The sequence below is a fragment of the Pelodiscus sinensis genome, chromosome 6 (genome assembly GCF_049634645.1).
Source record: "Pelodiscus sinensis isolate JC-2024 chromosome 6, ASM4963464v1, whole genome shotgun sequence".
NCBI classification, from domain to species: domain Eukaryota; kingdom Metazoa; phylum Chordata; order Testudines; family Trionychidae; genus Pelodiscus; species Pelodiscus sinensis.
This window is the reverse complement of record NC_134716.1, coordinates 31,652,373-31,671,614: the sequence shown is the minus strand read 5'-3', so window position 1 is coordinate 31,671,614 and position 19,242 is coordinate 31,652,373. Positions and strand designations below refer to the sequence as shown.

The following is a 19,242-nucleotide window of genomic DNA, read 5'->3' as shown; positions in this document are numbered from 1 at the left end:
GCCGTTTTTCCATTGCACCCCTGAGATGATTGGACTGTATTTCACTTGTGGATGAAGGGAATCTCTATTTGTAGTTTACATGTTATTTAAGTTTGCAAATTGCTTTGGGATCTATCAACGTAAAGATCTCTAGATAAATGTCATTTATATCATAAGCAAGATGGGATCAAAAAAGCAGACACGTGTATTGCCATTGACTTCAAAGGTAAATACAGTACACAAACATAAGTGTTTATAGAAGACAATTAATCAGGGGCTCTAACTGCAACTTGTTTAGAAATATTTAAACTAGTTTTAATTGAGTTGGTTGGGTGTACTGGACTGGAGCAGTCTAGTTAGAAGGGCATGAAGTTTAATATTTATTAACTCACCAAGTAATTACCAGAAAAATGAGTAGAGTGTGTGTGTGTGTATATATATATATATATATATATATATATATATATATATATATATATATATATATATATATATATATATAAAACTCACAAAAGCCCTTCTACAGGACTACTCATTTTTTTGGTAATTACTAGGTGAGCTAATAAATATTAAACCTCATGCCCTTCCAGCTAGACTGCTCCAGTCTAGTACCCAACCAATTCAATTAAAACTAGTTTAAATATTTCTACACGATTTGCAATATATATATAACCCACAAAAGCCCTGCTACCGGACTATTCGGTTTTTTTGGTGATATATATAATATCATGAGCTTTTGTGGGCAAAATCCAATCAAGATTCCAGACAGCCCGTGCTAAAATTGTGCTGTCATAGCTTTACTTCTTTGGCTCAGGAGCTCAGTCACAACTAGACTAAAACTGGTTCAAGTATGTCTACATGAGTTGCATTCAAACTCTGACTGCAGTGTAGACATTCCCTGGATTTAAAGGCTTTGCGGACCATAGAGCTTTTTAAAGTCTGTATTTTTAAAATATTTCTTTTCCCAAAATGCTATTGAACCTGTATTGCTGAAGATTTGGGGGAAGAGATGGAGAAGGAATTCTATCAGTCCTGCTGGTTTAACTTTTAAAGCTGGCTCACCAAAGAACAAGGTTTCAAAGATTATTTTAGTACCTCTTATCTCTTAACAGATTGAAATGTATTTTTTGGACTAAAGCCAGAGGTGTCATTTATGGGTAGACTTCCGCTGCTGCCAGAACATGTCCATGCACTGCAAACAGCTTCTTGTGGAGCGTGTCAAATAATCATCAGATTAAACCAAGTTCAGTTTGTTCAAGAGCAGGATTAGCCAAGAAGATTTGCTGGATTTACCTCATTCAGCATAGACGTGGTTAAGGATCTATTTTGTACTTACTGGAAGCAAAATGTAGATTGAAATTGTGCTCTGTGTGTCATTTCTTTAACCTCAACTGAGAATTTTCACATAAACTAATTTCCACTGGAGACTTGAAAGAGAAACAGCATTAGTAGCATAAGTTCTATGTCATCGTCTCTCCCGTGAGAACTGACTGTAGTCATATGATTGTTAGCCTATTGTCAGTCAGCTGCCTTGTTTTAGATAATACTTTGAGCAGTTGCAAAGCTGTCTGTTTCCTCAGTTTATATGGATCAGTGCAATTCAAGGTGCGGAGTCAGTGATGTACCTATTAAAAACCCCTTAGCAAGGCCTGAGAAGTGCTAAATATCTCAACTCCTATTAGCTACTTTGAGATGCATTAAATAAAAATTAAAGGGAATCATGGGTAGGATCTGTGCTCTACCTACTGTGGGTCTGCAGGTTGAAGTTCATTGTTTGCTAGCAACTCCCTTTTTGGCACGTGGTAAATTAATCTGATCATACAGTTAGATCATACCTGGCTGAATTCAATTTTCTCCCAAATGCTCCAGATTACACCAGTAAAACCCCAACCCAAGAAAACACTAATGAAGTTCAAGTTGCAGAGCAAAACACTCAGGAGTGTGGAATGCCAGTGGAGCTTCTGCAGACAGCATTAACTCAGGCCTCTAGGGCCCATCCGTCACTACAGTACAGGCTCCCATCTCAGGGTCCAGCCAGGCTGTGCATCCCTGATCCTGAAGGCCAGTTCTGTTCTATATGGTTCTGCTGTTTATACAAAGACAAATGACTCACTAAGGTTAATAGGAGTTTTAGATACACAGGAGCTGAAGAAATGGATTCTAAATTCTCATGAGCATTGGAGGATTCATTTACACATTGTCACACAAGTCACTAAGGATAAGCTGGCAGTGCATTTCACGCTGAATATCTACAGTACACAGAGCATGGATGCTAGCTAACAGTGACTCCCTTTACAAATGATTGTTTTGTAAGTTTATACCTCATTTAATCTATAAAGGATTGTGAAATTTCTCTGTGCACAAATGGGTAATCGGTAGTAAAAGTAATAGTGACAGACAGTAGCATAGATAGAAATTACAAAATACTGTGATGAATTGTGTACATATAGATGTAAATGGAGTCATACAAATATTGTTTCCTATATACAAGCATAGTCAGGTTTATGGTATGTTTGAGTGTCTTGGTTATCTGGGTAAATGGAATTATGCTGTGTGTTTTTAGTGGATAGTTGCATCAAAACATTTGAGGAATCACAGTAAGAATTGGAAGCCAAGAGATATAGGTTCTGTTCCTGCTTTTGCCACTATCTTGGTGTGACCTTGAATAAGTTATTTAAACTATGCATTGGTCAATCTGTAAAGAGATGATAATACAAAACTCCAAAAAAGGGTTAGATATTTATAGGGTAATATTGCAAATCTCATGAGACAGAATAATTTTTTTTCTAATGGATAACTCTCATTCTTCAGAACATAAGAAAACCACTTATTTCTACCTCTTATTACGGCAAATTTTTCCATAATTGTCCACCTAAGTTTTCTTGCAGCATGTTATTGAACGCTGGCCATCATCTGTGACTGGATGGCTGGTAGTTCCATAACTGCTGTCATTCCCCAAGCATTGGCTGGGAGTGTAATAAGGACTGTCCAACCCAAAGGCTGCTGTAGCAGTTGGGAAGGCTCTGCTTTTACTCTTTCGTGTGAGAGTGTCTTCCTGAGTCTAGGCCCATGTAGCATTCAGTGCACGGCCCAGAAATTTGAGCTCTTCCCAGAAAACAGGGTCTATAGCTTTGTGATTGTTAAGTGCCATCCTGTAGTGATGTTAGAATAACTTTTCAATATGAGTATTATCCATGAAAGGTTTTGGAAAAGCAGGAGAAAAAAACCCTAATTTTTGGTCCATACTGTTTAAAAAAAAATGTAGCTCTTGAATATTTAAAATGGTTTGCCGAGGTTTTGGTGATTTCTTGCTTTATTTCCAGGAACAATAGAATCCCTTTTTGAATGTTTGGGGCTTTAAAATAAAAGAGCTTAGAGCTGCTGTCTTTGGTGGCAAAGGCAATTCCTGAACAAAGTCACACTCGGGGAAATAGGGCTGCCAAGAAATGGTGCCTTCTCTTTTTCGATTTCATTCTCAGTCAACTGGTAAAGAATTACAATTCAAACATGTTGGTACATATAATTCAGTTACTCCCAAAATGGCAAAAAAGTGTCTTCCTGATCCATAATTACTTAGGCTGATTTATGGAAGTCTTCCGGGCATTAGCTTAGCTGTTTTTTTTGTAAAGGTTATTGCAAGTAGTCTGAGCAAATCAGAATATTGTAACTGAGAGATCTGGCTACAGAACGTATCAAAATGCATGTATTCCTGAGATGGCACTAAAAATGTCACTCAAATACCAGCTAAATATCATGCTGAATATAGAAGACTTTACTGTTAAAATTATTCAGAAGAGCTCTGCACTCACTGAATTTTTGTTTAAATCACTAATCCTGTTTCATGATACAGGCAGTCCCCGGGTTACATACAAGATAGGGAGTGTAGGTTTGTTCTTAAGTTGAATCTGTATGTAAGTCGGAACTGGCGTCCAGATTCAGCCGCTGCTGAAACTGACCGCCAGTTCTGACTTACATACAGATTCAACTTAAGAACCCCAAGCTTCCCCAAGTCAGCTGCTGCTGAAACTGATCAGCGCTGATTCCAGGAAGCCTGGGGCAGAGCAACTCTGCCTTGGGCTTCCTGTAGTCAGCGCTGGTCAGTTTCAGCAGCGGCTGACTTGGGGACGCCTGGGGCAGAGCAGCTGGGGTGCTGCTGTGTTGCTCCAGTAGCACCGCTCCTCGGCGCTACTGGACCAACCCAGCAGCACCCCAGCTGCTCTGCCCCAGGCGTCCTGATTCAGCCACTGCTGAAACTGACCAGCAGCGGCTGAATCAGGACCCGCAGCGCCCCAGCTGCTCTGCTCCAGGGTCCAAAACAAAAGCCTGGTCTTCTGGGGGGGGGCACACTAGCCGCCCCCCCCCCCCAGCAGACCAGGGACATGGGGAGCAGAGCCGCAGCGGCAGCGGGGTGCCGCGCCTCTGAGGCTTTGCTCTGGCAAAGTCTCAGAGGCACGGGACCCCTCCCCCCCGCGGCTGCAGCTTGAGTCCCGGTGCCTGTGGTCTGCTGGGGACGGTCCCCAGCAGACCACAGGCACTGGGACTCAAGCGGCAGCAGCGGTGGTTCCCCGCGCTTCTGAGGCTTTGCTCTGGCAAAGCCTCAGAAGTGCGGGAACCCGCCTGGTGCCTCTGGTCTGCTGGAGACGGTCTCCAGCAGACCAGGGGCACCGGAGCAGCTTACGAACGCGGCTTTCTCGCCCCGGAGCTCGCAGGTAGCAATCCGCTACCTCGACCTCCGGGGCGAGAAAGCCCCGTTCGTAAGTGCGGATCCGATGTAAGTCGGAGCCGCGTAAGTCGGGGACTGCCTGTATTCACTTTCTTATTCCTAATTTCCCTGTTGAACAAAGTTATACAAGAAACCATGACCTTGCTGCAGTATTTGACAGAATTGCCAGCAGCAGCCTGGAATAGATAGTACCACAACAGCCTTCTCCAAATACAGTAGACTTATGTGAAACTTATTGCCCACTGAGTTGGGGTTCAAACTTACTGTGGTTTGACCCTTCTTATATGCAGCAGTTCATCATTTTATGCTCCCTTTTCCGTTCCATCCTCCCTCCTTATGTGCACTTCATCCAGAGATCTTGTTGCTTGTCCAGATTGTGACATTTAAGCAGAGAAGTGAATCTGGCAGTGCGTCTCCATTACTAAGCCCATTATTTTGAAATAATTATTCCTCAGAGTAATTTGAAGTAATTACTCCCCAGTGCTTCCTAGGGCTCTAAATTGATGTAGCATGCCCACAATAACGGAGCCTTCCTTGCACTAATTTCGAGGTTCCCCAGTAGTGGGGACACGCTATTTCAATTTTGTTATTTTGGGAATTTTTTTTCAAATTTAGTTCTTTTGCAATAATTTCCTAGTGTAGACATGCCCTGGAAGAGCAGTTGTCCAGATTCGGAGTGAGCAAGTTGAAGGGTAGAAGAGACTCTGCCTGCCTTTCACCATAACAAACACAGAACTTCTTGGGTGTGCTACATTGAATGAAATATAAAGGAGCCCCACTTCAGACATGTTGCCTTGTTGTTGTTGTTTGAGGATTAGCACATTTATCTATGGATAGTACTGAAAAATCATCTGTGTATAGTAGTACAAGAGGCCATGGAGGAAGAGGGTTAGGACTCAAGCAGTTTGGTGTGCATGCTGGGGCCAGGCTATTCCGGAACACAGATCTTCAGCATGTAATATTGGCCTCTCAGTTTCCTCAATACAGATCTCATTCTTGCTGCTCTGAAGATTACAAAATACCCCTACAGAATTCAGAGGGAATTGTAATGTCTAATAAGTACTTACATAAATTGTACTTTAAAAATCAAATCAAACCACATCCAACCAACCAACCCTTTACATTGTAAGCTGAAGAGGTCACTTGATTTTCAGTCAGACTTCTTCATGACGGTGTGGTCCTTTTCTGTCCCTGGTGAACTGCATTTTGGAATGGAATCTATTAATATGGTTTAATCCAGCTCTGGGCAACTTAGGCTAGTGAGTGGGCCGTAAGATTGTCATAACCACAACCGTCTCCCGGGAAAAAGTCGTTTTGCTAACTGCGCTTGAATTTGTAGGATGTGCCCATTGAATCTTAGCAGCACTTTGATTGGAGGCAGAGGGAGCACACGGCTCTCACTGTCAACGTGCTGTGCAATGAGCCCACTCCTCACATCAAATGCCCTTGCTTTATGTGCATGTTACCTTAGTAATGCAGGAGACCCTCACAATGCATGGAATTGCTATTTGCCTGGGCTGAGTTCAGGAGCCACAGGGCAGCTGCCTGCAGCTCCTAGCCCCTGTGGTAAGTTCCCCCCTGGCTCCTGCACTCACTGCAACATGAGGAGCTGCAGGGAGCTCACTGTGAGGGGGCTGGAGCTGTGATTTCCAGTATTCGTGAATTTCACCATTTGCGGTGGTACCAGGAACACATCCGCTGCAAATGGCAAGGGCTTCCTGCATTGTTAGGAAAAAAACAGCATGGAGGGAAATGAGTGGAATCTGAGAACCCTGCACATGAGCAACGGTAAACAGAACCCCGATGGGCCGCAGGTTGCCCACCCCTGGTTTAGTCTGTATTGCTTGTTATTGTTTACAGTGTACAAGTGCCCAGTTTGAAGAGGCTAAATAATACTGGCTACTTGTGCGGGGTTGCTTTGGATGGGTCTTCTGGCACGGCAAGTTGAAGCTGATGTACCCTAACAGCAGTTCAGATGAGACCACTTTCTAGCGTGTTCCTGTAATGTAACTACACCAGCAGGGAACTGGTCAGAATGCAAATGTTCCTTATCAGGGCTCTCAATCTTTCAATCACTCTGGGAACTGGAGGCTTGAGGAGAAAGTTGTAGGAACTATGCCCACATCAGGCTCTTCTGTTAACTACACTGGGTAGGAGTTGAGTTGCAGTGCTCCTTTCTTTGCGAATGGTGACATAAACATACGTTTCTTTAAAAAATACTGGGTTATGAAAGAGTATACCAGGAGAGTGGTACCCCAAATAAACATTTTATGATTTAATCCATTAGAGGAGTCCCGCATTGTCCTCATTGTGCAATAATTCTTCAAACTGAAACTTCTTTATTTCCTTACTTTGATTTTTACTTTATTTTCATTAACTCTCCCTACATTCTGACTGGCCGGATTGTGTTATTGAAAGAAATCAAGGAAATTCAGAAACTTGCACCTTTAAAAAAAAAGGATCCCGAAAGGATTTTCATAAGACCCTTCAAAAACAAACATTCGAATCGGAAACATTGGATAGCAATGATGCCAGCTACCAGGTATTTTTCTTTGCCTATTTGAATTAGATTCTCAAATATCATAGCTTCCTTTAAAGAAGGCTCCCTAACCAATATCGTTAGTTGTATGTTATGCTTGGGATGTTGTTTATATTTTACAGTATAACTCCATAACGTGTACATTCTGTTCATGTCTATGTGCCTTTAAGGAAAAGTTCTGTTTCTGAAGTGCAAGTATGTTAAGGCAGACTCATGGCAGTGATGAGTAAACCCCCCTCCGGGCACCAGTCTGGGGCACTACACTTCAAGGGATGTTGACCTAATAGAGGGCAGCCACTGCTGCATCTCGACTGTCTCCCAGAGTTTTTAGTTCCAGTGTATGCACCCACATGCTGCTTTGTAGCTTGATCATGCACTACTGACAACAGAAGTTTTGCCACTGTCTTCAATGAGAGCAGGCCCCACCCCATGGGTGGAAGAGGATGGAATGTGCTAGTTCTTTGTTTCTCTGGACTGCACTCCATGCACAGCCAGCACTGTCCCATTTTGGACTTTGCTGGCCTCCAGCTGGGGTGATGGAGAAGGGAAGAATTTAGTTCTTTCTTTGCCCCTCCCCCCCCTTGGAGATATTATGTTGGAGAGGTGGCTTCCACCAAGGGCATGAGAGCAACAGCCAACATAGATCTGGGCTAAATCTGACCCAGTGTAGTTGAAGTTATGGAGTACAAACCATGTTACTGTTGTTCTTCCACCCTGGTCAATTGTCTGATTCCACTCTGTTTTAAAAAGTGAGTGCAGATAACTTCTCTTCCACCATTTTTTACCATCCTGTCATTCTTTCTGAGCACAGAGGCAAGTTAAACAAGGAACTGTCTCGAGGCCTTTAGGTCCAATATACTTTCAGCCACTCATGACCTGACTTCCCTCACTCCTCCAAACCTTTCAGTGGGATTGGAGAGAGAGAGGCAAACCACAGCAGGATCTCCCCCTCTGCTCCTAGCAGTGGGACTGAGGAGTGAGGCAGCTCCCAGTTACCACCTCTCTTGAACTTTGGGACCAATGAAGAAGTTAGCTCATGGCCCAATCCTCCCAACTACCCTCCAGCAGCAGGACGGGAGAAGAGGCAGCACACAGCCTGACTTCTTCACCACTGTCCTAACAGCAAAACTAACACAGCCAGAGTCTTAGTTGGGGTCCTTTAAACTATAGTGCCAGCCCATAAGTAATTGTGTCACCATACCCAGGACAACGCCGATCTCACACAGTAACTCCCAGTCACAGTGCTAACAAAGCTAAATGATACAAAGTGGTCTAAAGGTCTTCAGTACTGAGTAATACATCAATTTTGCAAAGTACCTTGAATATATTATCTATTAATTGTGGTAGCACCTGGAGGTCCTAGTCAAGAATTGAGTCCCCTTTGTGTTTGGCCCGGTACAAACACATAACAAAATCACTGCTCTTTCCCCAAAGAGTTTATAATCTAAGCATACGATGAAAGGCAACAAGTGCAGAGTACAAGAAAACAGAAGACTGAGTCATGTAATCAGCAGTGATCATAACACACAGTCTGCCTACCTATCACCAGTGTTATATGGGCCTCATCGCATTGAAAGAGGATAATGCCAAGTAGCAACAAGCTCGGAGTAACTCCAAAGTCCAAGTTTTCCTTTTTTGTTAGGGGTTTCATTCATGTCTCTTTCCAACAGGCAGCTCCCAGGCCCTTAAATGTACTCTGTGATGAGACGGGGAGAACCACCCTTACTTCATGTGACTTCGATCTACGCAGCCTGCAGCCCGATCCACGGCTGGAAAATCTGCTGAAGCACGTTAATGCGGAGGACTTTGAAAGGCAGAACGAAGAAGCCCGGCGAGCCAATAGGCATGCAGAGCTCTTTGCCCTCTATCCAGCTGTGGACGAGGTGAGCTCTGAGACTTTCAACATGTGCATTTTAGTATCACATTTTTAGACAGAAATTATTTTCTTCTGGCGCTAATAAATATGGGAATTAGGCTTCCTTGTAGCAACCTCTGAATCTGCTGATCCAAGGAAATGCCACAAGCCTCTCTGGCTATACAGCTGCAGTGGCTGCTCCTTTTTTCATAGGGTGTACTTTTCCTTCTGACCAGCTATGGACTGATACTCAGATGGCACTTTATTTATGGCTGTAGGGGTCTAATTGTGAGTAAACTTTTGGCTGTAGTTAGCATGTAAATTTTGGTTCACTCATCCCTTAATTTCCATGTGGGAAAAGGTATGTGTCATACCAGTTGAAGCCTAGTGGACCAGTGAAATTCACCCCAGTATAGAAGGCTATAAACATTCTTTACAGAGGTACTAGGTACCTCCCATTAATTGGCAATCAGTTGACAAGAGGTGAAAAACTGTCTAGTGAAGATTAGGATGTGTTTTCAGGGCAAAAAAGAGGTCAACCTGGACTGGCTTCATTTCCATAAAAACAACCTGTGCCTTGTCTCCATTAGGATTTTGCATTGAGATAACTCTCGATTTGAAAACCACATCTTTTTCTTCAATGAAGATAGTTGGCGTCTCTCTTACAGCCATGAAAGGGGGATGTTTGGGTGCTAGAATCAGGGTGGGAACGCTACCATAAGGGCCCCTTTATTTTAAATGGTTTGCTTGGAAAATCCAGGCATTGTGGTCAAAAGTCTAAATCTGTTGTAATTTATTATTTTTAACTCCATTGTATTAGACACTGAATACAAACTAGTACAAAATTGTACTAACACAGAATAGTAATGAGCTCCAGCCCAATATTAACTGTCAGCTTTTATTTTCCAGCTCGTGAGAAGGAACACTCTTTAATTAAGGCAATACATTACAGGGTGGCTGTATCTAGACTGGCCAGTTTTTCCGGAAAATCAGCCGCTTTTCTGGAAAAACTTGCCAGCTGTCTACACTGGCCGCTTGAATTTCCGCAAAAGCACTGACTTCCTACTGTAAGAAATCAGTGCTTTCTGCGGAAATACTATGCTCCGGTTCGGGCAAAAGTTTTGCGCAAAAGGGCCAGTGTAGACAGCTGAGATTTGTTTTCCGCAAAGAAGCCCAGATCGCGAAAATGGCTTTTGCGGAAAAGCGTCCGTGCCAATCTAGACGCTCTGTTCCAAAAATGCTTTTAACGGAAAACTTTTCTGTTAAAAGCATTTCCGGAAAATCATGCCAGTCTAGACGTAGCCTCTGTGTATAATAATTGGTTACACCGAGTTAGGGTTCCAGACATAATTAATAAGTGCCTAACAATATGGCTGATAACAGGAGGATGCAGTGGAGATACGACCAATTCCAGACTGCCCAAAGGAACATCTGGGCAACAGGATTTTGGTGAAGCTGCAGACTCTGAAGTAAGTGTCTTTCTGTTTTTCGCAGGATTCATGTGACCGTCACATGCTTATTCTTTTGTGGTGTAGAAAACTTGTATATCCGTTGAAAAACAGCACCCATTATAAGACATTTTTAATGTCAAAGGTCTGTTTGGATTCCTTGTTCTGAGGCTGATACTTGGAGAGAAATTGTCCATCTGCAGTTAAAGAAATTTTCAAGGAGACAATGGGGAAAAAAACAATACCTGAACTATGTAATGGGAGCAAACTCATTTGCTCTTTGTGTGTGCCACTGGCTTTTTAAAAATAGGAAAACAGTCTGTGCCAGGCAGTGGGACTGACAGACTCTTTGGAGCCTTGGGCAAGGCAGAGGAGGGAGGAGGAATTGCCTTTGTGTCCCAGAAGGGGCAGGGCTGGGCTAGCTTTCCCCAGACAGCCTTAGCATTTCCCGGAGCATGCCGCACCTACCCCAAGCAAACCTCATTGTTGCCTGGAGCACACTGTACAGGGTTTCCGGCGGTGATTTAAAGGACCTGGGGCTCTGGCTGCCACTGTTGCTGTAGGAGCAACAGCGGCGGCAAGGAACCTCACCCCTTTCCAATCGCCAGGTCTTGGGGCTGCTGTCCTCTTTGCATCCCCTCTGCCTGTCATCCTTTTGCTATTCATGGCCATGACTGTCTCTCTCAAAACATGTGAAAGTACAAGCAGATAGCCAATTTCTCTGCTCCTCTTGGAGTCCTCTGCGTGCGCGCTGACATACTATTAGAGGATATGACTTCATCCGTGTCAAGAAACAGTGGCTGTGCAAGTCCTGCCAAATGCTGTTTCAGCATGACAAGAGTCAGAGCTGCATCATCTTCAGAGATGTCACTCGGCCACAGGGATGAACACTGTGTTAAATGAAAGACACTAGCCTAGGTGAAAATTCAACCTAACCCCAGTTTCCACATCAGACCAACAAGAATCAGTCCTGCACTTCGTTCACAGTAACCGCAAAGCTGCTCTAAACGGTGCCAACTGCAAACTGCCCCCAGAATTGTTACGGCACTCAGGGATCATCAGGGAGTAGGAATGCTCTGCCCATCCCCCTTTCTTCCAGCTACATCTCTGACCTCAGAGGCTGGGAGTTGGAGTGGCATAGGAACCAATGTGCCACTGGAGGAGTCTACCACACTGGAGGAATCCTTCACCAGGCAGAAGATGCCATCTGAGTGCAAAGCAGATTTAACAGACTAGAGAACCAGGGACTTCATCTCTTTCATAGTTAAAACAAAAAATCACGGAGCCAATTATCTCCCAGAGGTTGGGAGAGTTGGGACCTGGAGCTAAACTTTGTGAATCATGCCCATTTCTACTTTCCTCATAAAAAGGACACAACAGCTAAAATAGAGCCTTTTACTTTGGAATATGCACAATCATAAGAGTGAATTATTAATCCTCTGTGTCTCTCCTCAACAGATTTGATATAGAAATCGAACCATTGTTTGCATGCATAGCCCTCTATGATATAAAGGAAAGGAAAAAGGTAAGGGTGCTGCAGAGCAGAGCAAAGGACAGTAATGAAACATTAGTAATATTCTGGCAAATAACCATCTGTTCTTTTCTCAGCTGTGTTTAATTGAAATTTGAAAATGCTAGGACATTTGACTCTGCCCTCTATATAATGTTATTTTGTGACTTGGTTTTTGAAGTTACAATTATGGTGTCTTGCCAAAAATGGGCAAATTGCCCTTCTTTTACTGGAAGTATGGTAAAAATCTGCTGCCGTGCTTGTTCAGCTGCAATCCACTTGTATGAAATGCTTGCAGGGGATGATCTTCAATGTACGTGGAGCACAGTGCACAAAAACGTGTTGTGTGGCTATTTGTGGTCCCTTCTCTACAAAACCAGATTGCAAAACTGGTCATATTGTGAAAAATTAAAGGACCTAATCCTGAAATGTATTAAATCCGCTTTGGGAGGCTAAGTGGTCTCAACTCTACTGGACTCACTAAGTTGAGGGGTGCTCCATATTTTGTGGAATCGGGCCATAATGTCTGATCCTATATCTATTGAAATGTAATGAGAGTTTTACATATGTGCAAACTTGCATTTCCATATTGATTTTGAAGTTCTGGCTACTTCTTTAAAAACATTTTTATATCTTATCGTGTGATGTTCTTATGTTTTCTCATTTGATACACTTTTGCTGTGCAATGAACAACAACAGATAACTATATGGGAATTTTGTTGTTGCGATTTTAAAGATCTCTGAAAATTTTCATTGTGACCTGAACTCAGAACAGTTCAAAGGATTCTTACGAACTCACACTCCCTGCATTGATTCATCTAGTCAGGCAAGATCTGCAGTATTTTCTGTCACTTACCCATCTTCTGATATCTACCTCGTAGTAAAGGTATGTAGCAATGGGTGTATCATTCTTCTGGTTTCTAATTGATGTTTTCTGACTTTAGCTGTGGTTAGATTTATGAAGATGAATTTTTCAGAGAGAGTACAGGCAGTCCCCGGGTTACATGGATCCGACTTACATCGGATCCCTACTTACAAACGGGGTGAGGCAACCCCGCACTAGCTGCTTCCCCCCAGCAGACCAGGGAGACGCGAAGCTAGCGCCCCCACCCACCCCCAGCAGACCAGGGAGACGCGGAGCGGCTTTTCTCAGCAGACACCTCAGCTTGAGAATAAAGGACTGAGGGAAGTGAGGTGTGGGAGAATAAAACTGAGCTCTGGAGAAATGTTTGGCTAGAGTTTCCCCTACAATATGTACCAGTTCCGACTTACATACAAATTCAACTTAAGAACAAACCTACAGTCCCTATCTTGTATGTAACTCGGGGACTGCCTGTAGTAATAATCAATCAGGATTTCTTGTTGCTTAGTTGTTCAGAGATATAACATTGATAGTACTGGAGCTGGAATCTATTGACATCTCTCAGTCACACAAATTGCTGCTAAGTATACACTATTCCTAGCTTTCTAAGAAAAATGCAAAGGCAAAATGAAATAAACCATTGATTTTTGAATTACAGTTAGTGTTTTCTGTGAATTACAGTTTATGTTGATTACATGAGTTTATGCCTTTTTTCAGCTCACAGATGAGGTTGGTATGTGCTATTTTTTCATTTAGGATACACTAGCTTTCCCTTAATTCCGTGCAAATTCAGAGACATTCTTTTTGCTTCCATTCCTGACCACTGCTTATAGCTGGGAGAATTACTATGATAGATTATTCCACAGAGAAAATCAGAGGTATTTTATAATATGTATTTGTTTAATTTATTAATAGTGTTAGTCAGGGACATTCTTAGGCTTTATGGAGCACTACATAGTGTACTGTTAAACTAGTGTCTTTCTGCCCAATGGCAGAGTGTGTGTGTGTGGGTGGGGAGGAGCGGAATGACAATTGTTTAGAGACTTCAGCAATACACTAATTACATATTTTAAAACAAATTTTAAACTAAGGTCCTGTAGACTAACAAAGTAAATTCAGAAACTGGCAGTATATACGTGGGGTTGGCAAATGCATATTAAATAACTTCATTACCATCTGAATGGCATTTTTGCAGGTTCATTGTCTGCTAAGGGGTCTGGCAAGCTTTTATGTTAACTAAATCCTCACCAGAAGGTTCACTATTACATTACCTAGATTTTTGCCGGAAGAAGCAGAGCCACAGAATAGAGATAGGAGGAGGCAGATGGTAGGTGGACATAAAGACCCAGAGGTGCCCCAAATTTTTGGGTGCCCTACACAGCTGTATATTCTGCGTATGGGTAAGGATGGCTCTAGTATTAGTGCTAGTCTAATCTTGTGAAATTATTTTTTTCATTTTTTTCTTTTTTCTTATTTTCATAATTAGAAACACAAAAGCAATAGGTTGTATTTTTCTTCATATATCTTCCTTTTATTATTTTCATATTTTTACTATATTTGATAGATTGAAAAAGTACTTCAGCAAGGAGAAATTGGAGAGTGTGCTGAACCCTACATTACTCTAAAAGAAAGTGAAGGTGGGAAGGTACGTATGATACTGTCATGACTGTTAAATGCAAACAAAGGAGATGAAAAATAAGGAGAATTGATATTGTAATTAAAATCTGTAAGACAATTAATTGAAATATTCTTTTGTTATGTATAGAAGAGAATCCTGATGCATGTGATTGGCTAAAAATTTCATGAAAAGATTATGTATGTTTTTATTGTTTGCTTCATCTAAAGTCAATAATTGGAAAGCTTTTTGAGCAATGTTAAACAACCAGGAGCTAACTTTTCAAAGTTTGGCAGGCACAAATATTTGCACGTGTGGACACAAATCACTGATTTTGTGTGTGTAGAGCATCAGTTTGTATACATGGTCAGTTAGGCAGTATCTCATCAGATGTCTCTTTATTGGTTCAGTTAACTATTATTTACCTCTGCAGAGGGAAAATGATAATGTTTCCTAGGCTTCTAAAGGTATGTCACCTTTAAGCTATGTCCACACTGTGAGTAGGAGGTGCAAATATTTGTGCTGGCTCTCATAGAGCTAGCCTGAACCTAAATATCATAGAATTTCAGAGTTACAGACTGACCAGTCACTCTCACACCTCATTTGGAACTGGAAGTACTCAATCAGGAAGCAGCAAAGACAGACAGACCCACAACAAGAAAATACAGTACAGAACTGTGTTAAACATAAATGTCTTTTTTTAAAAAAGGAATAGTTTAAAAACAGAGTTGAAAACATAAGAAAACTGTTTCTATGCTTGTTTGTTTTAAATTAAGATGATTAAAAGCAGCATTTTTCTTCTGCATAGTAAAGTTTCAAAGCTATAATTAAGTCAGTGTTCAGTTGTAAACTTTTGAAAGAGCAACTATACGTTTTGTTCAGAGTTATGAACATTTCTAAGGGTACAGATACACTGTTGTTTTTTTTTCAGAAGAGGTATGCAAATACCGTATTTTCCGGCGTATAAGACGACTTTTTATGCTAAAAAACATCCCCCAAAAATCGGGGGTCGTCTTATACGCCGGGTATACAGGCAGTCCCCGACTTGCAGGTACGAACGGGGCTTTTCTCGCCCCGGAGGACACAGACTGCGGGACCTCGTGGTCCTGCCGCCCATGTACTCCGGGGCGAGAAAAGCTGCTCCGCGTCTCCCTGGTCTGCAGACCAGGAAGACGCGGAGCAAAGCCGCGGAGGGGCTCCGGCAGCGGGGCAGCCCAGCCTTTGCAAAGCCTCGGGGGAAGCCGGCAGCGGGGCAGCCCAGACGCGCCGGGGCTGTCTCGCTGCCGGCGTCCTCAGAGGCTTTGCTCCCGGTGTCCCTGGTCTGCTGGAGATGGTCCCCAGCAGACCAGAGTCACCGGGAGCAAAGCCGAAGCGGCGGCAGGGTGCCGCACTTCTGAGGCTTTGCTCTGACAAAGCCTCAGAGGCGCAGGACCCCGCCGCTGCTGCGGCTTTGCTCCTGGTGCCTCTGGTCTGCTGGGGACCGTCTCCAACAGACCAGGGACACCTGGAGCAAAGCCGCAGCCGCGGCGGGGTCCCGCGCCTCTGAGGCTTTGCTCTGGCAAAGCCTCAGAAGCGCGGCACCCCGCCGCCGCTTCGGCTTTGCTCCCGGTGCCCCTGGTCTGCTGGGGACCGTCTCCAGCAGACCAGGGACACCGGGAGCAAAGCCGGGGAGGCGGAGGGGCGCTGGGGTGCTGCCAGTTGCCCTCTTAAGGGGGGGTAGTCTTATACGGCGAGTATAAGACGAAAACCTATCTTTTAACTAGAAAATTAGGGGGTCGTCTTATACTCCCAGTCGCCTTATACGCTGGAAAATACGGTAGTGCTCGCATTTTTTTTTCCTGGAAGAGGCTTTTCCGCCATTTGGCCCCATGTAGACAGGGCCAAATGGCAGAAATCTCCCCCCTTTTGAAAGCCCCCTTCTTTGTTTTCCCGCGGTTTACAGGGGCTTTCGAAAGAGGGGCTTTTCCCCCCGACCTTTGGCCCCATGTAGATGGGGCCAAAGGCGGAAAAGCCTCTTCTGGGGGAAAAAACTGAAGAAGGTATGCAAATGCGAGCGCTATTTGCATACCTCTTCCAAAAAAAAAAAAAACCAGTGTAGCCGTACTCTGAGTTAAGAAGAACCTCCATTCCTGAGGTGTTTGTAATTCTGAGGCTGTGTCTAGACTGCAGGCTTCTTTTGAAAGAAGCTTTTCTGAAAGAGGTCTTCCGAAAAAACTTCTTCCAAAAGAGAGCATCTACACAGCAAAAGTGCATCGAAAAAGCGATCTGCATTTTTCACAGATAGCGTCCATTCAGAATGGATGCTATCTCACATGTAAGCTGTGATTACTATATGCAGAATGGCTGCCAGGACACCTGTGATTTTTCTTCTTTCCATAAGAGATCTTTCGGAAAAAGGCTTATTCCTCGTAGAAAGAGGTTTACCAATGTCGGAAAAACCCCTCAGTTCTTTCGATTTTTTTTTTCAAAAGAACGCGATTGCAGTGTGGACGTAAGTGAAGTTTTTTGGAAAAACAGTAGACATACCCTGAGGTTCTGCTGTAAAAGTGTAGCTGCAGTAGCAGGGGTTGAGACAGCAGAGATGTGCCCTGAAAGTGGTGGGAATGTACACAACATTGTTAAGCTATGCCTCCTCTGCCTCTTGCCATCCTATGGCAGCTACGCTGCTATTTTTATACTCACACTAGCTCAATGAAAGCTAGCCTGAGTACTTGAGCAGGGGGATCACACTCCTAGCTCACTGTGTAGGCTTAGCGCTAGAATGTCAACTTCAGACTAAAGCTTTCCGACTAAAAGCTATTCAGAATATAGATAATATTGAGATCTATTGATTTGTTATGGTGGATATTAAAATTGGTCATCACGTGTGGTGAAATCATGATATTCATGGAAACAAGGTCAAGATCTGTTTTGGTCATTACTTGTATGAGAAAACACCTCTTCTTTGAATGAAAGAGAATAGGTAAAGGATTTTAACCTTAGCGCTAAGTATGGAAAAAAATGAATCTAATCTATAAATGTATGGTAGTCACCAATTACATTGCAATGACTTGGAAGGCTCTATGGTATAATTAATTCTAGGTATTTAAAAATGTGTACTATACATTCAACTATAACTATATCGTTACTCATTATATAATGGTATTATTCACACAGCACGGTGGAGGTGTGTGTGCTTTGTCTTGTACCTTTGACCACTAGTTCAAATTTGGACTGGGTCTGTCGTCACATGAAAGCTGTTATAATCCAGTTTAGGGATGTAACAGTGTAGTTGATTAACCATTTAACCCATAAGCAAAAGCTTATAGGTTAATGCTATAGACTACACGCCTTCCCTCACCCTCCGCCAATACATTTTTTAGCAGGCTGGCCAGCAGCCTCGCTCAGTGCTGGCTTGCGACAGGTTTGGGGCCTACCCCCACTGCGGCTCTGCATTTAAAGTGTATTAGGAGCCGGGTGGGCAGGCATCCTGGCTCAGCTCCAGCTCGTGCTGGGTCTGGGAGCTCAGACCCCTTAAACAGGGGCTGTTGCCACCCCATGCTGCTGTCCCTTTATCAGAGGCAGCAGCACAGGGTGACAGGCAGCCAGTCCATGAGGGGAGCTGGGTTTTAAACTGACTACCCTCCCGGACCCGCTCCCCGTGATGCTGCCTCTGATACAGAGGCAGCAGCATGGAGTGGTAGGGGGCTCCTCGGGAGTGGGGCTGGAGTGCACTGGATGCCTGCCCCACCCTTGGGGACTACAGAATAGTCAACTAACCAATAAGAATGCATGAGGTTACTTGACTATTCAATGAATTGATATTTAACATGCCTAATCTAGCTACTATTCAGTGGCCTATTTTATGTGATGTGAGTTGCCTGTACCACACAATCTCCCACATAACATGATGGTGAGCACTTCTGAGAGAGAGAATGAAGCTCGCCCCTTTGTAGAGGGTTAGTAAAAGGTTTATCCAACACTTAGGTCCCATTTTTCAGGATGTAAGTTGGCTTAAAGTGATGGCTAAACCTTCAGCTGGCTCTTCACAAAGGTGAATTCACCCAGAAAGAGAGAAACTATGTTTGCAATTTCAAGTCTTTGGGCTGACCTTGTATAATATGTGCTTTGTACAATGACAAGGACTCCCGTTGACTTAAGAAGTCATTACATTGGGCTCTGTATAAACAGAATTGGAGGAGGCCGAGCATACACAATGAAAATTGCCTTCACATAGTCCATCAAATGTTGGCCTTTTAATATGTTTAATGTTTCCTCTTTATTTTAGAGCAAAGAAAAGGCTGAGAAACTGAAAGTCCAAGCTGAGTCCTTCTGTCAGCGTTTGGGGAAATACCGGATGCCTTTCGCCTGGGCTCCCTTAAGCTTAGCCAATTTCTTTAACGTTTCAACACTCGAAAGAGAAATATCTGAGGCAGAAAGTTTAAATGGTAATAGTTTCAATATTCTAATCTGTGCAATGAGAAGCTTTAGTAGCAATGTTAACAGGGTACCAAAGTGCCGTTGGATCATAGTGGTCTCTTGACAACAGTTTTGAAGTTAAGAAATGCTCAGTTTTCCCTTCCTTTCCCCCTAAATACACACAAATTGTCATGTTCGTCAATTGGAGCCCCCTAAATATAATCTAGGTATTCCCACTGCCTGTATTTGGTCCCTGACTTTGGTTACAGATTACTTTTATGGCAGTGGATTCCCATTCACTTTAGTGGCATTA

The 19,242-nt window shown here is 43.2% G+C and overlaps 1 protein-coding gene across 2 annotated transcripts in view; it reads left to right on the top strand.

Moving 5' to 3' along the window:
• DOCK8 (dedicator of cytokinesis 8) overlaps positions 1-19,242 on the top strand; it is a 148,774-nt gene that overhangs the window by 37,543 nt on the left and 91,989 nt on the right. For both annotated transcript variants that reach the window (XM_075931670.1, XM_075931671.1), the window contains 7 exons: positions 7,121-7,244; positions 8,912-9,124; positions 10,480-10,565; positions 12,003-12,069; positions 12,791-12,940; positions 14,481-14,561; positions 18,799-18,958. In XM_075931670.1, the coding sequence (XP_075787785.1) occupies positions 7,121-7,244; positions 8,912-9,124; positions 10,480-10,565; positions 12,003-12,069; positions 12,791-12,940; positions 14,481-14,561; positions 18,799-18,958 (881 nt within the window). The remainder of the gene's footprint in view (positions 1-7,120; positions 7,245-8,911; positions 9,125-10,479; positions 10,566-12,002; positions 12,070-12,790; positions 12,941-14,480; positions 14,562-18,798; positions 18,959-19,242) is intronic.